General features: G+C 35.1%; 1 protein-coding gene across 2 annotated transcripts; it reads right to left on the bottom strand.

The window, feature by feature from the left end:
* Nucleotides 1–3,938: 3,938 nt before the first annotated feature.
* LOC110026021 (protein argonaute PNH1-like) lies at nucleotides 3,939–12,277 on the bottom strand. 2 transcript variants are annotated; one of them, XM_020726763.1, is made up of 22 exons: nucleotides 11,398–12,277; nucleotides 11,107–11,315; nucleotides 10,834–10,980; nucleotides 10,621–10,754; nucleotides 10,397–10,506; nucleotides 9,669–9,775; nucleotides 8,782–8,917; nucleotides 8,594–8,710; nucleotides 7,950–8,057; nucleotides 7,771–7,842; nucleotides 7,563–7,685; nucleotides 6,447–6,606; nucleotides 6,216–6,337; nucleotides 5,980–6,117; nucleotides 5,733–5,875; nucleotides 5,547–5,609; nucleotides 5,297–5,360; nucleotides 5,080–5,215; nucleotides 4,886–4,959; nucleotides 4,592–4,686; nucleotides 4,479–4,510; nucleotides 3,939–4,396 (listed from the first exon to the last, which is right to left on the bottom strand). In XM_020726763.1, the coding sequence occupies exons 1-22, from the start codon at nucleotides 11,755–11,757 to the stop codon at nucleotides 4,227–4,229; spliced, it is 2,820 nt and encodes a 939-aa protein (XP_020582422.1). In that variant the 5' UTR covers nucleotides 11,758–12,277; the 3' UTR covers nucleotides 3,939–4,226. The 2 variants fall into 2 exon arrangements, with proteins under 2 accessions (XP_020582422.1, XP_020582423.1); XM_020726764.1 differs by having other exon boundaries at nucleotides 10,834–10,974.
* Between the last annotated feature and the right edge of the window lie 1,689 nt (nucleotides 12,278–13,966).

Genomic DNA, 13,966 nt, shown 5'->3' with positions numbered 1-13,966 from the left:
TCAAATTATTTGATATTTATGGGGAAAAGTGTGAAATAAATTTTAAGTTTAAAATAAATTCAATTGTTTGAAGAAGCAACAATTTTTTTATTATAAATTCATGGAAGGAATGCATGAGTGTTTTCCCTCTCACTTGCTTGCTAGATAGATCCTTAATTTCCTTGGCATAAGGAAATTGACATACATACCACATAATACTAAAGTATTTACATATCTAACATTCAATTTTTGATAGTTATAGTTATAACATATTGGTGCTATAAACTTACGTCTGAAAAGATGTATTTCAATTTAAGAAGATGGTGGTTGTGATATTTTTACTGTGATATTAAAGATTTCAGCGATATGAATTTAAATGAAAATGTTCAAGTGTTAGTTAGATATGTGAATACATTAGAATTATGTGATAAGTATATTAATAACAACTAACTACAAATCACTTGTTGCGTACCTTCAAGAATCAATTCCTGAAACAAATTGATGTTTCCGTGATCTATAAGTCAGGGAAAGACGCAAAGTCAATTCGACACGTTGAGATGGGATAATTACATACAAACCACCCGCAACATTGATATTTACAAATCAACTGTCCTCTTAATTTTTGATGTATTTACACGTGCCACGATCAAACTATTAAGAATTTGATAATAATGAAAAATATGGGTTGGAGTTTTACCATGAATTTTAATATTTGATTGAGATTTTGAGAAATGAATGAATGACGTTGGTCAAACTTGTAATTAACAAGTTTTGGGTGATCTGTATAACAGTCTTGTCTTGACCTGGCCCGGTCTTGAAATTAATCAAGACAGAAACGGATAGTCAGATTGTGAAAATAAATTCTTTGTTATTATATTTCTATCGCTAACAATTTAATATTCAAATATTCAAGGAATAACGACTAAATAAAGCAATTTAATAATTCTCTAATAATATAATTGCCTTGTCACGACCCAACCCGGGCTTGGAATTAACCAAAATGGGAACGGATTATCGAATGGGGGAAATAAATTATCTGTTAATCTATTTCCATCACTAAAAGTTTAGTATTCAAACATTCATGAAAAAGCCACTAAATGAAGCAATTTACTTAACAAGTAGAAATTTATACCTTATCGATTGTTGTTCTCACCTCCTGTACACATTGGCTCCTCCTCTAATAATCATTCAAAAGCTTAAACCTAAAAAATATAGTTAAACAACATAATGAGTTATATAAAGATAACCCTGGAGTTATTCACACTCTAAACTACGATAACCAAGGGAAAAAAAAAAATCAATATACATGTTGATCTTTCATATCTTTATAAGAAACCTTGGAATATGCTAACATTTCATATTCTTGTGAGAAATCTTTGAATATATTAATGCATGTATCAATGGTCTTTACTAAATAAAAATTATTTTAAACTTCTATATGTATTAACTTTAACTTTACTTATATTTTATATTCTTAACATACACATCTGTCTGCATGTGGATCGCCGTCAAAATAATATAATACACTCATATTAATATTATCCCATCTCCTATTTCTTCGGGTTGAAGGTGGATCGGGATGGTTGCGTCATTTTCTCTTTCAACACCAAACTCTGGTGTCAGGTGTCTAAAGTAAGTTTAAGAACCGACGATCAAAAATTGTTGTTGCTTTGCATTGAAGGGGCTGGGGAATTTCCGTTCGACCCAGTACCCAAGAGGTGAAGCGATTGAAGGTTTTTTGGAACATAGCCAATGCTAAGCTGACATGATTGAGCGGCAGGAATTGTTCGTGTTCCAGTTTGTCAAGTCGGATGTCGTCAGTAGGGTCTTATGGCCCGAGACTTTCGGAGACATGGCCGAGAGTATTTATTTTGTATGTTCGCAGAGCATGCAAATACTTTGTATTTTATAAAGTCTCTTTATTTTTAAAGTCACATATAATGTGTCAATTTGCACACCCTTATGAGTGGGTCGCTCTATCAATAGAGTAGAATTGTAAGTCTTCTTTAGATCAAACTGATCATCTTCCTTACATGGGCTAGAGTTGATAAGGCCGAGCCCTCAGTCTAGTCCTCCTTAATGAGGATTGGTGTTGACTGGACTAACATTTTTTTAGTGCTAAAATCACTAAGTTTAATCAAATTATAAAAAGAAGCATTTCAGTCTTAATTCTCCAATGATTGTCACGTTCATTGCACATCCTAATCGGAAATGGTCTATTCATAAGATAAATTTCAAATTATAAAATCTAAAAATATTTAAATAAATTCTATCACTCAATGTCTTAAGGAAAATTCATCCACCCTCTATAATCACTAGTTGATGATAAGTTTAAGATTGACTAAAGCTCACAAAGTGTATATCATATTAATTATTTTACTAAATTCAAACTTGAATTAATTATGTGTCAATATGGAGGTGGACTGAGTTATATGTCCACATGATTTGGCCAACTTCACAAATGAAGCAGTTACAACCAGAGCCTTCTAATCGATCATTTAGCAAGTAGCCTCCATCAAATGGTTTGGCCAGTTGACTCCATTATATAATAGTCATAATTTTATTTTACATGTTTTTTGTTGATTCTCTCATTTGAGTTGTGAATCATACGATATATTTGATGGGGGACAAATCCTTTTGTAAGCCAATGTTGACTTATATTTGTCTCCATAGACAAACATTCACCTCGATTTATATGTTTTTTGGACGAAGCAACTCATGATTGTTGACAAAGATCATTCTGTTAGGTTGGGTTGAGTACCTCTAAGTAAATGGACCACATGATGATAGAATCATGAGATCTTGATGAGTTCATCACCAATCAACTTTAAACTAACAGTGATAATTTCATGTTTCATAATTTAAGTATGTTAATACTATATGTTAAGTCTGAACAATTGTGCCTAATTATTAACATTAATCTAAAGTGTTATCTTATTCCCGGGAGAGTTAATTAACAGAAGGGCTTGTGCTTATGAGAAACCTCAAACTCAAATGATAAAATTCTCACAAAATAATGGTAAAGTCATTGAGTAGTGTCTTATCTACCATCCTATGTCCCTTTTAAAATTGACCCGAAACCTCAAGGTAAATTACCCCACCTCATTCTCATTCGTTCTTTCTTTTCAAGCTAGGCATTGAATTTTAGAAGCCCACAACCTTCTTCATAAGTTTAATTAAACAGACATACATTTTAGATTGTAACACTATACACTTTAATGGCAATTGTTAGATATGTATTTGCATGCTCTTCTTTAAGTTTATTTATACATTACATGCCCTTTAATATGATTAAATTAGCTTTATTTTTAATTTATATATACTTAAGTAACTCCCTTTAATTAGTTATGACTGAAAATAATAATTGATATTCAAAATTCTGTCAGAATTTTAACTGATTCCTCCTCTTTATGCTATAACCGATCAAATGATTCCATTTTAAAACAATTTAAAAATTTTATAAAATCAACATTATTATTTTATTTGTAGAATATGGTGAAACCTCATCCATCCCCATCTATCTTTATATTTTGAGAGTAATACTACCAGCCAAAAAAATACCTACAGATGATATTTTTAAAAATAACTTAAGCTTATACAATTACATTAAAATTCTAATTTTCCTATGCAATCAATAGCATCATAGATCATAAAATGCTTGCCAAAGATGCCAGCAAGAGCTACTACCAAAGAGTCGACACAAATGCTTGCTTTCATTGGCACAAATAGGCTTTTGTGTTCAACTTCATTAGCAGAAGAAAGGCCATTCATGAATGATATTGCCACAAAATTGCAAACCTCTCCCACATGTGTGAAATACTTACAGTGAGGGATAATTTATGTGATCATTCTCATTAATTTGCTTTTAAGCATAAATTACTAAGGAAATGAAGAAAATTAAAAGTGATTATAAAATTCAATGACATGAACCAATATACAAGTAAATTGACTTTCTTCCATTTACCAAACCCAATATTTATCCAACTGTTATTTTCCTTCTCAACCAAAATTAATTGATGTTTACAGCACAGTCCTCAAAACCCCCAACTGGACATTCATCAAAAGAACATGACTACACTCTTCTAGCCTCAGATTGTGTATAAGTGTAACAAATAACAACCAAGTAATCAATCTGGAAAGATTTTCCAGCTTCTAACCTGCATGAATTAAAGCTCAACTCTACAAAATAAGGTACAGCAAGATGTACAATAAGTCCTCTTCTCATCCTCTCTTTTGCCTTCTCAGACTCAACAATAGAACATAACCCTTTTCACCTTCTCTTTCAATGCTGGCAGAGGTTTCACAGAAGAACCATTCTGCATTCTTATGTTATGTGTTGTCTGCTTATCAGAGAATTCAGGTTTCATATAAAACCGTGCTCGAAATGCGGCGAGATGAGCATAGTATGCAGGTGGCACTGAACATATTTTAGCAGGATAAAAAAAGTCAACAAATTGGTACAAAATTTTTGTGAGCAGGTAAGAGGTTGAAAAACATACCGACAGATACTGATCGAGTGCATCGAGCATACCTGGAAGTGGGATCAAACCAGTGAGGTATCACACAGGTTGTCATTCAAATGTAAAGTAGTGTGTATTGGGAGTTGGCTTACGTGTAACAGAGATTGTTTGTCAACGTCTGCATTTCATCTGCTGTGAAATTGTTTTCATCCCATATGACATGGTAATGAGCTGGTCTACTAGTTCCCTGGCAGGTACATGTATGATCAGGGGTATTATACATGCTCAAATAGAGGCAAATTATAAAAAAGCTGATGTATCAATTTTAAAAATAAAGTGGTTTATAACATCCATAATAGCTTTCAAAAACTTCATAATATTTCCCGCAGCAATTCTACAACTTTTTTACATATTGCTATAGCTGAAGCACAATGACACCAACCTACCTGGATGCCAGCATGACTACAAAGGTAGAAATCAAACTCCGTAGGATGACAGATTTTGGTATCAACCACAGTGCCTATATCATCCAAAAAACACTATTTTCTCATAAGAAAAAAATGTAAATAAATGCAACCAAAAGAAATAAATATATTTTCTATAACTGAACCATAAGTATTCATTCTATCAATTGAAGTACCAGGCAGGATATTTCCACTCTTGTCTGAACTGTTTCTATCCTTATGGTTGTTCACATAGAGCCTAGTGTGGTGTCGCTTTTGAACCACAACAAAGGTCACTGGAGGCTGATAATTTGGTTCTAACGAAGCACACGCCTGCAAAAATCATGCTGTAAGGATCATTCGATAAATGGGACGACTTTCTAGAAGTAAATTTGATGGAGATCGACAACAAACTTTACGAATTGCGTCCAATTCATACAAAAGGACCTGATAGAACTGTCCTTCGCTCACACCATCTCTGTCAGAATGAAGCAGAAAATAAGAAACCAATATCATTTAAGATCCCATGGATCAAAATGCTACTCAGAACCATCAGGGCTACCCCAACACCAGTTCAAGGACAATATATCTTATAACCGCTTGGCATAATTAGCAGAAAGTTTATAGAAGTGCCTTGTAACCATATTAAATACCAACATTGTACCTGTAGAATATTATTCTCATTGGTTTTTGACCAGTTGCCTTCCTGAAAGAAATCAGGAGCTCTCTGCAATGAAAGTAAAAAAAAAAACAGTTATTTAAAAGGTATGTCACTTTAAATGTTTTTCAATGTTGAGTTTTCTATCAGTTATTCCAGGTCAAATAAACCCCAAAAAAAGGAAAAAAAAACCTTATCATGCCTCCAGTAAGAGTGCCCCGCTGCGGATCATGCCAAGTTTTGTAAAGATCCTGAATAAGTTCTTGTCGATGAGCCTGAGCACACACAAGTCCAGCATATTTTGTAACTTCTGGCCAGTCTTGGGAAGCAACAACCTGTAGTTATTAATAAAAAATAAAAATAATAACAAATACAATTATCATTGAAAAATGAATAACAGGACTCTCATAGTATAAATGTTAAGAAATATTATAAGTACAGCAGCAATTGATGGACTAGAATCCTCCCCAGTCTCTGGATGAGTTACATCTGCTCCAAATATTATAGTTGGTTTGTCACTGACCAAAGGAATTCTCCAACTAATGGCATCCAAAAGAACAGTATTTCTCCCTCCCATCTGCAGTCATAGCAATGTAAAAGCAATAATAATGCAGAAATTAATTTTAACTAATAAAATTCGCATTTATAAAATGATCAGTAGAGTTTGAACCACACCTTAACGTTTATTTTGAGTGAAACATTTGCTAAGTACTGTTTGTTTATCTTAAAAACATGCTTTGTCAAACAGCATTGAGATATCAACCCCAAATCAGTCTCGCAGATTGTTTTGAGATCACCTGCGTCCACAAAGTTTTGAAATGAAATAGGCAAATATTTTTTCCTTGAAATATAACTAACAAAAAAAAAAGAAAAATAGAGAAAACAAATCAATGAGGCTTGACAGACCATATAAAGAACCATTATTATCTGGGAGTATGGCTAGAAGAAGCTCCAGCTCTTTTCCCTTCAGTTTATTCATTGCCATGTTATAGACATGTTTAAGAGCCTTTTCTACTTGATCAGGCCTAGAAGAATAGATTGGTATCACAGGTTCTCTGTTGAATTCCTAAGCAAAGTGTGTTATAGAGGTCATTAGAGTAGAGAAGGTGGATATAGAGCCAAAGAGTACATGTACTATTCAATTAATCATGGAAACAAAAGAATAAATGATTCCACCTTCAATAGAAACAAAAAGTTCAATAAAACAAAATTTGGAAAAGCAGACAAAACTTACACAGATCTGCCAAAAAAAAGAGCATAATGGGTTTCATTGGCTCAATGCAGGAATTAAAACTGTTACTGACAACCAAAGGCCAAACAAAAGCCTATTCAAAGATTGTCTTGTATTAAATGAGATTCCTCACATATATATGTGAAATTGATTCACATGCATGTTAGTACCTGTTTGGATGAAAAAATATTTACAGTTTCTTCCACATGCTTTAACCAATTTTTTTTATTGAAAAACTGCTGAGGCCTTAAAATCACAAACTATCCCAAATGAAACATTAAAACAAAAGAGCACCATTTGCAAACACAGCCAAGAAGTGCAAGCACAGACAAGAAGTGTAACCCACTTCACTGTCACTAGAGCCCACCCCATTGCCACGCGGTTCTGACGAATTAGTAGGAGACAAGGGATCATTCTTTATTTTTATTTTTTTATTTTTTTGCGGAAAATAAGTGAACAAGATTATTATCTTTTTTTATCCGAGTCCAAAAAAAAATACTCTAATTCAGAAAATTTATTACTTCATGTGTTTTGTTTATGTTATTACTTAAAATGAAACATGATTCTCATGTTAAAACATGCTTAGTATATTTAAAAACACTCAAAAACAACTTATTGATGTTTTGAGTATTTTTAAAATAAACTAATTTGTTTTTAAAAATAAAAAGTAAAGACATGAAAAAATATATTAAAAAAATATTTAAAAAAAAAGCAAACCAAAAAAGAAAAAAATAAAAGGCAAAAGTGTTATCAAATAAGCCATAATAAGTTCATGAGCTGAAAATTTTTACCATGCCAGATACTTGGCACATCTGCGCAAGCTCCTGACAGAACCCATAAGCTGTGCTTTCTTGAACGCTTCTTGAAAAGTTTATGCAGGCCCAGTTACTCACTATGCACCCATTTATCACTTTCTATTTGGGAGTAGAAAGAAATATCATAAAAAAAGTAGTTTTAAACATGCAATGACAAAAAGAGAAGAAGAAATAGCCACCACACCTTGTTCATCATATTCCACTGCCCAACTTGTGGTAAACATTCCTTCTCCTTTCCATTTTCACTATATTTCAGCTTTAAAAAGTAAAACGACAAAAAAAACAAAATTCAGCCATGAGATTGTGGTATACTTGATACTCCATCAATACATCAATCGAACATATCCATGCAATCGTGCATACCCATGGAGCAGGAAGAACCCGAGCTTCAACGGTGGCCAGTTTATCGCTGATGCTAATTCCGAATTCCTTAGCATAGGGATCTTGTTCATAAGAATTCTGATGAACTGTCTGAAACAAATGTATGAAATATATCATGTTTAGCTTACATTTACATGAATCACCATGCATCAACATAAATGACATCACTGATTACAATGACAATAAACTATTCTTTAGCTAATTAACATCAAGGTGGCCTCTTAATCTCTAGTGTAAAAAAAAAGGGTTCAAGCAGTATGGATTATGGTGATTTAAAGTGACAACTTGGGACAGAAAGGACCCACCAGACTGACAAAACAAAACAAAAAAAAAAAAAAAGTGAGCCCTTATGCAAAAAAGCTTTAGCAGAAACCAGGACCCACAAAACTCATGCTTCAAACAGAATAAAATGGGAACTCTTCAGCATGGTTCTGCAACTCCATTATTTGAGCCAAGTGAGAGACTCAACATGGTCCAAAAGGTTGCCCCTTTGACCTCTCAGACACGGAACAAAAGATGACAGCTACAGTTCAATATGCTTTTCATATGTTAATCTTTTCAGTTAAAAGCATCTATAAGATAAAAAGAATGGCTTTTTTGTCACAAATAGAGTTAAAATAATAAACCTGTAGAATATCCATCTCTTGATCTCTGGGTCTCTGGCATGTTACTTTGAGCAAGGCAGTTATCTGCTTCTCATTCAATCTCTTTGTGTATTTTTGACCATCAACAATCTTACAAGCCTGTACCAAAACGAGTATAAGTAATAAAGGGAGTAGATGTTTTACGAAAGAGGTGGAAGATTTGATAAAACCTCCATTGGAAGATAATTTGCTTTCTGATTTCCAACTTGAAGACAGGGAAGGTGAGAATGTTGGATGGTAAATCCATACATCTCTTTGAAATATTCAACCACAGATTTCATATTCATTTGTTCGTCTACTGGGAAGCTGAAAAAAATAAAAAAAACAAAATTTTAAGATCTCTTGTGTAATGCAATGGTTGATTTTGCAAAAAAAAAAATGCAAATATTAACTTTACCTTTTAAAATATTTGTAATTATTTTAAAAAGCAAACAGCTGTATAATAAGATGAGGAGAAATTATTAGGTGTGGGAGTTGCAAATCCAGCCAACTAATTAGAAGCTTGAACACGGCTATGTGGAGGTTCCTAAATCTTTTTCACATAATTTCCATATATTTCTATACATACATAATAATTTCTCTGAGATGGGAGATAGATTGAAGCTATTGTGGGTTTGCATAAAATGCTCAAATTTAATCCATCATCTGCTCCAAAAAATTAAAGAAAAATTACACATATGCAACCCATAACTTGACTATTTATGAAATTAACACCTAAAGCAAAAAAATGAGCTACCGAGTTAGCCTATCTATGTGCCAGATGACCCATTTTCTAAGGATGGAACTCTTTATACTCCTCAAGAATTGGAGATTCTTTTACACCTGGAGCTAGTTGATACAAATTTTTAAGCAGTCAAATTTTTAATAATATAGAGGAAATTGCACCAATAATTAGTGACTTGTACGTATACATGCGATTAATTGCCACAATCACATTTTTACATTAAAATGACATTACAATCTTCAAAGGCAAAACTAAACAAATCTATATTTAACCAAAATTTCATGCAAACAGACATGAAAAATTAAATAGAGTGAAAGAAGAATATAATTGTACATTAACTCGCGTGTAGGTTGGGATGTCAATCCAGAAACTCGATATTTCCGACGGACGGTTCCTCTATGAGTTACTTCAACTTTCACACCTCTAAGCGCCTTCTTAATCTGTTCAATGTTAACATACCAAACATGAATATTATTTAATGATTGGTAATTAAGGCATGTTAAACAATGTCGACCCATAAGTAGGGCCATAAATATTTAAAAAGTTGACATCATTTCAAAACGCTAATACAAGTTGTTTATTGATTGCCAAACACTCATGTATCTCATCAAAAATTCTACACCTTTTCATGCATGGGTAACGGAACATACATGTAAAAATTAAAGTTTAGGTTTTACATGTGTCAATACATAAGAAATGAGTTGTGTGCATGTAAATCTTCCAAAATTTAATTTTGATTTCTAATAATTAATTGAATACATCTTAGAAAGTTAGTCTCCAAATTTAAAGGAGAAGTTCAAATCACATGAATATGATGAGTGAAGGCTTATTCTGAACAATTGCTTCCATCTTAAAAAATACACATGAAACCACTGCAATAAAGTAAAATTTTAAATTTTTTATGGTTTTCTTTGGCTGCTACATTTGGTAAATTTGCATGGTAAAAGTATAACAATCTTTCACGCTGAGTAATGAAAAACTATCCTAATCACGCCATAAAATGATGGGAATTTGCAAATCACATGATTTAAACTTATGATTATTCCATTAAATCAGGATACCTTAACTCGATCTGCATCCGATAAAGGCCTTGAGATAGCATCCTTACCCAATATCTGAGCAGCAAACTCGATCACCGGCAGCGGTTCAATAAAAGCGGTCGAGGACATGTCTAACAGCAAACACATCCAGAGTAAAAGAGCACAAATTTGAGCAAAGTGGAGATATTTGCAAAAGTGTAAAACACAGACATAAAAGATAGAACTCTTGGCAGAAAAATTCTCACCAATGTTGAGAGAAAGCCCCATCTGAGTCGGCCTAATGCTTTGATAAAACCCACCCCAAGACTGCAAACCATCACCCAGCCTCTGAGGCTTTTTTATTTCAGGAGAATAGAAGGATCTCCCCACAACAGTGTACCTGTAATTCCATTCATTTTATCAAAAAATAAGGACGAAAACAAATAAATTTGGAGAATAGAAAAAGAAAAAAGAAACACCTTTGATTCGATAGTTCCCTCAAGACAATATCTAGCACCTGAAGCGCCTCTTGAGGAGCATGAGTCTGCTTCCCTTCGAGAAACAATTTTAAATGGTCGAGATCAGCTCGAGCCACGAACTTGATTGCCACCTTATACTCCCTATCCCTTCAAAGATTAAATTTTTAAAGCAAAGACGACATAAATAAGATAGATCTTGAACAGAAATGGACAATGGAGAATCTCTTAAACTCATTTAAAAAAATAAATATATGCATATATTCCAAGCCCCACCTCGTGATTCCTGTCCCTTCATCCTCGACGCTGAGATTGATAACAAACTCCTTGGACCTAAAAGGTAAAACTCCCGCAGTGTATAGGCTCTTTCTGCCATCGTAGGCTGGAAGCCTCATCCCCATCCCCGTCTCCCTGTAAACCCTCACCAGCTCCGCCATTATCGCCCTATTCAGCTGCCTCGAACTCACCTCCGGTGTAATCGTCACCTGCATCCATAAATTGACTCATTTCCGCTCCATTTCCGATCAGAATTCGATATTGATCAGCAAAAACCGAAAATGTACTCACGTCGTACTGGTTCAGATCTTTATCCGGAAGCTGCGCGAGGAAATGGTTCGCCTTGACGACGCACTTCATGCCTACCTGACCGAAACCAGGCCGCCGGTGGAAAGTGATCCCTTTCGTCGACGCCGGAGGCTCAACCGTCTCCACGAGGATCACTTCCCCGACCGCCGGTTCGAATGGTTTCAACCCATCATCTACTTTAGCCAGCCTTCCCTTCCCCCTCCGCCGCACACCAACCTTCTTCTTCGCCACCACCGCCGAAGGATTCGTCGCCGGTTGATTGATAAGTTCGCCGGACTGCAGCGGCTTCTTAAAAAAAAGCCTCTCAACTCCATTAGCCTCCTTCATCTGCCCAATGGGCATTTTCGCCGGAAAGCAGTCACCTTTTCTTCTTCGAACGATAAAGAAGATATTTTTATCAAATGAAACAGGGTATAAATTAAAGCATGACGCAGCAGGAAACAGAGCGCATTGATATCAGCTTCCTCAGCAAACGTACGGATCTACGATACCCAGCCAATCGCATTGACTTGCTGCTGTGCATGATGAACTTCAGCACTCCAAAGTGTTAGAAAGCAAGAGAGAGAGAAAGAAGCTGGTAAAGGCTGCATTAAAGAAGAGAGGAGGAGAAGCGAGCATTATTACTGTTAGTTCATGCATATATTGTTGCTGGCCTTTCCTCTACATACAATACCGCATGGATAAGCAACCAAAAGCAATATTATCTTTAGCCCGAATTGAATCAAAGAAGAGATTTTGCATGCGAGCAGTCAATGTAGAGGAAGCGGGGGATTTATAGAAGGGAAGATGGGTTAAACGGACAGTTTCCACTTCGGGATAGGTGGCAGCAGGGATAATACCCCTGCTCTGTCGTCTAGCGATGGAGGAGAGAGAAATAAAGCAGTGGGGAGGCCCAAACGACGCTCTTTTCTAAAAGACGAGGGACAAAGCGGAGCATTCAGCAGCCGATGGCAGTAGCAGCGCACGCCAGTGGCCCCGCGAGAACGATGACCCAAGCCACACCGCCACATGCACTGTTTTAGCTCCATCGTTCTCTGTAGCCCTGTAGCCCTGCAGCAATGTAGCTGGTCAGAAGCCATTAATTTAAGCATTAAATCCTTCCTACTAATGCCTTGCCTCTTCTCCCGTCTCATTCCCATTATTCCATGCCTCAGAGATGTCAAAAGATAAAGGGCATAGATTTAATGCTTTTCCTCTAAAAATACAAGCATTTAACAAATTTTGGTTTTACAGCCACTCAAACTTCCTCTTCGTCTCAGGGAAGGCATTAAAACCAAATTAGTGTTTGTAGCAGGGGAGAATAAAAGGGAAATATGATGAGTGCCAGCAAGAAGTTGGGAGGGAGGGAGGATCTATGAAATCATACCCCTGTAGTTAACTGCTTGGCTACCGTGCCCGCAAGTTGCAGCTTCGCTATGAAAGTTTTTGGAATTTGATTGGATTTAATTCAAATCATAAAAAACAAAGTATACAAATTATCTTTTGAAACTTTAAAATTTTTTATGGGTTCCTAAAATTTAGAACTTTTACTCCATCATTAGTAAATTTTTATCATTTGTGGTCATTTTAAAAGTAATTTTTTAAATAATAAATATTTAAACTTTAATTAAGAGTCATCTAGAGCTCTAATTTCAACAAATTTATAGTCAAACTGACTGGCTCGATGAGACGGACATAATAATATCAAACTTTGTCCAATTCGAGTCAAATTAAACTCAAATCAAGTCAGTACAACTCTTAAAAGTTTTTCAGACATATTTAGGCTCTGTTTGGCGCAGCTGCAGCTTCTCAGCTTTTTGCAGCTTCTCAGCTTTTCAGCTATCAGCTTTTCAGCTACAGCTGCGCTGTTCCAGGAAGCTGTTGTGGGGAAGCTGCTGTGGGGAAACCGGTTGTCTGTTTGGTGCAGCTGTGTGAAAACAGCGGTGGGTCAACTGTTTATGAAAAAATGACCATTGTGCCCCTGTTTGCTAAAACTATTTAAAAGAATTTTTTAACAACCACATTTTTTAAACTTCAGAAGCTGAAATTCATTTCTAAACAGAGCAGAAAGTTCAGATACACCAATGACCTAATAGTGAGCCCCAAAAATGAGATCAACCCATGAGAAAAGTTTCATTTATTATAGAAGACAAAATAAATTAGAGTCCAAGATCAGAGAAATAAATTTCACGAACGGGTACAGAAGTAATTTTTCCCATCAAGTTGTGATGACATCCAATTTATTGAAATTGCGATGTTATCCTTTTTTATATGAAATTTATCCGACTTTGTGGTAGTGTACAGTGCCTACTTCTGATGAACCACCCTCTTCTCTTCCACAGTCACCTCAGTGGATACTATACGTAGACGGAACATCTGAAAAACTCAGGAGCTGGTGCAGGAATAATACTCATCTCCCCAAAGAAAGACATTTTGGAATACGAACTTCATTTGAAATTCCCAACCACCAATAATGTCGTTAAATATGAAGCACTTGTCGCCGGATTTAAGCTTGTCATCAACTGTGAAGTACGAAACATGATTATCTACACTGATTCTCAACTTGTTGCAT

This window comes from Phalaenopsis equestris, unplaced genomic scaffold, assembly GCF_001263595.1.
Source record: "Phalaenopsis equestris unplaced genomic scaffold, ASM126359v1 Scaffold000347, whole genome shotgun sequence".
NCBI classification, from domain to species: domain Eukaryota; kingdom Viridiplantae; phylum Streptophyta; class Magnoliopsida; order Asparagales; family Orchidaceae; genus Phalaenopsis; species Phalaenopsis equestris.
This window is presented reverse-complemented; position numbering and strand designations above follow the sequence as displayed.

What these genes read in the sequence shown, in the direction of transcription:
- LOC110026021 (XM_020726763.1), bottom strand. Translation starts at nt 11,757, where the DNA reads ATGCCCATTGGGCAGATGAAGGAGGCTAATGGAGTTGAGAGGCTTTTT. An exon ending in AAGATCTGAACCAGTACGAC is followed by an intron (nt 11,316 to 11,397) that starts GTGAGTACATTT and finishes TTATGGATGCAG; the next exon opens with GTGACGATTACACCGGAGGT. An exon ending in CTTACTGGAGGCATGATAAG is followed by an intron (nt 5,610 to 5,732) that starts GTTTTTTTTTCC and finishes CTTTCATTGCAG; the next exon opens with AGAGCTCCTGATTTCTTTCA.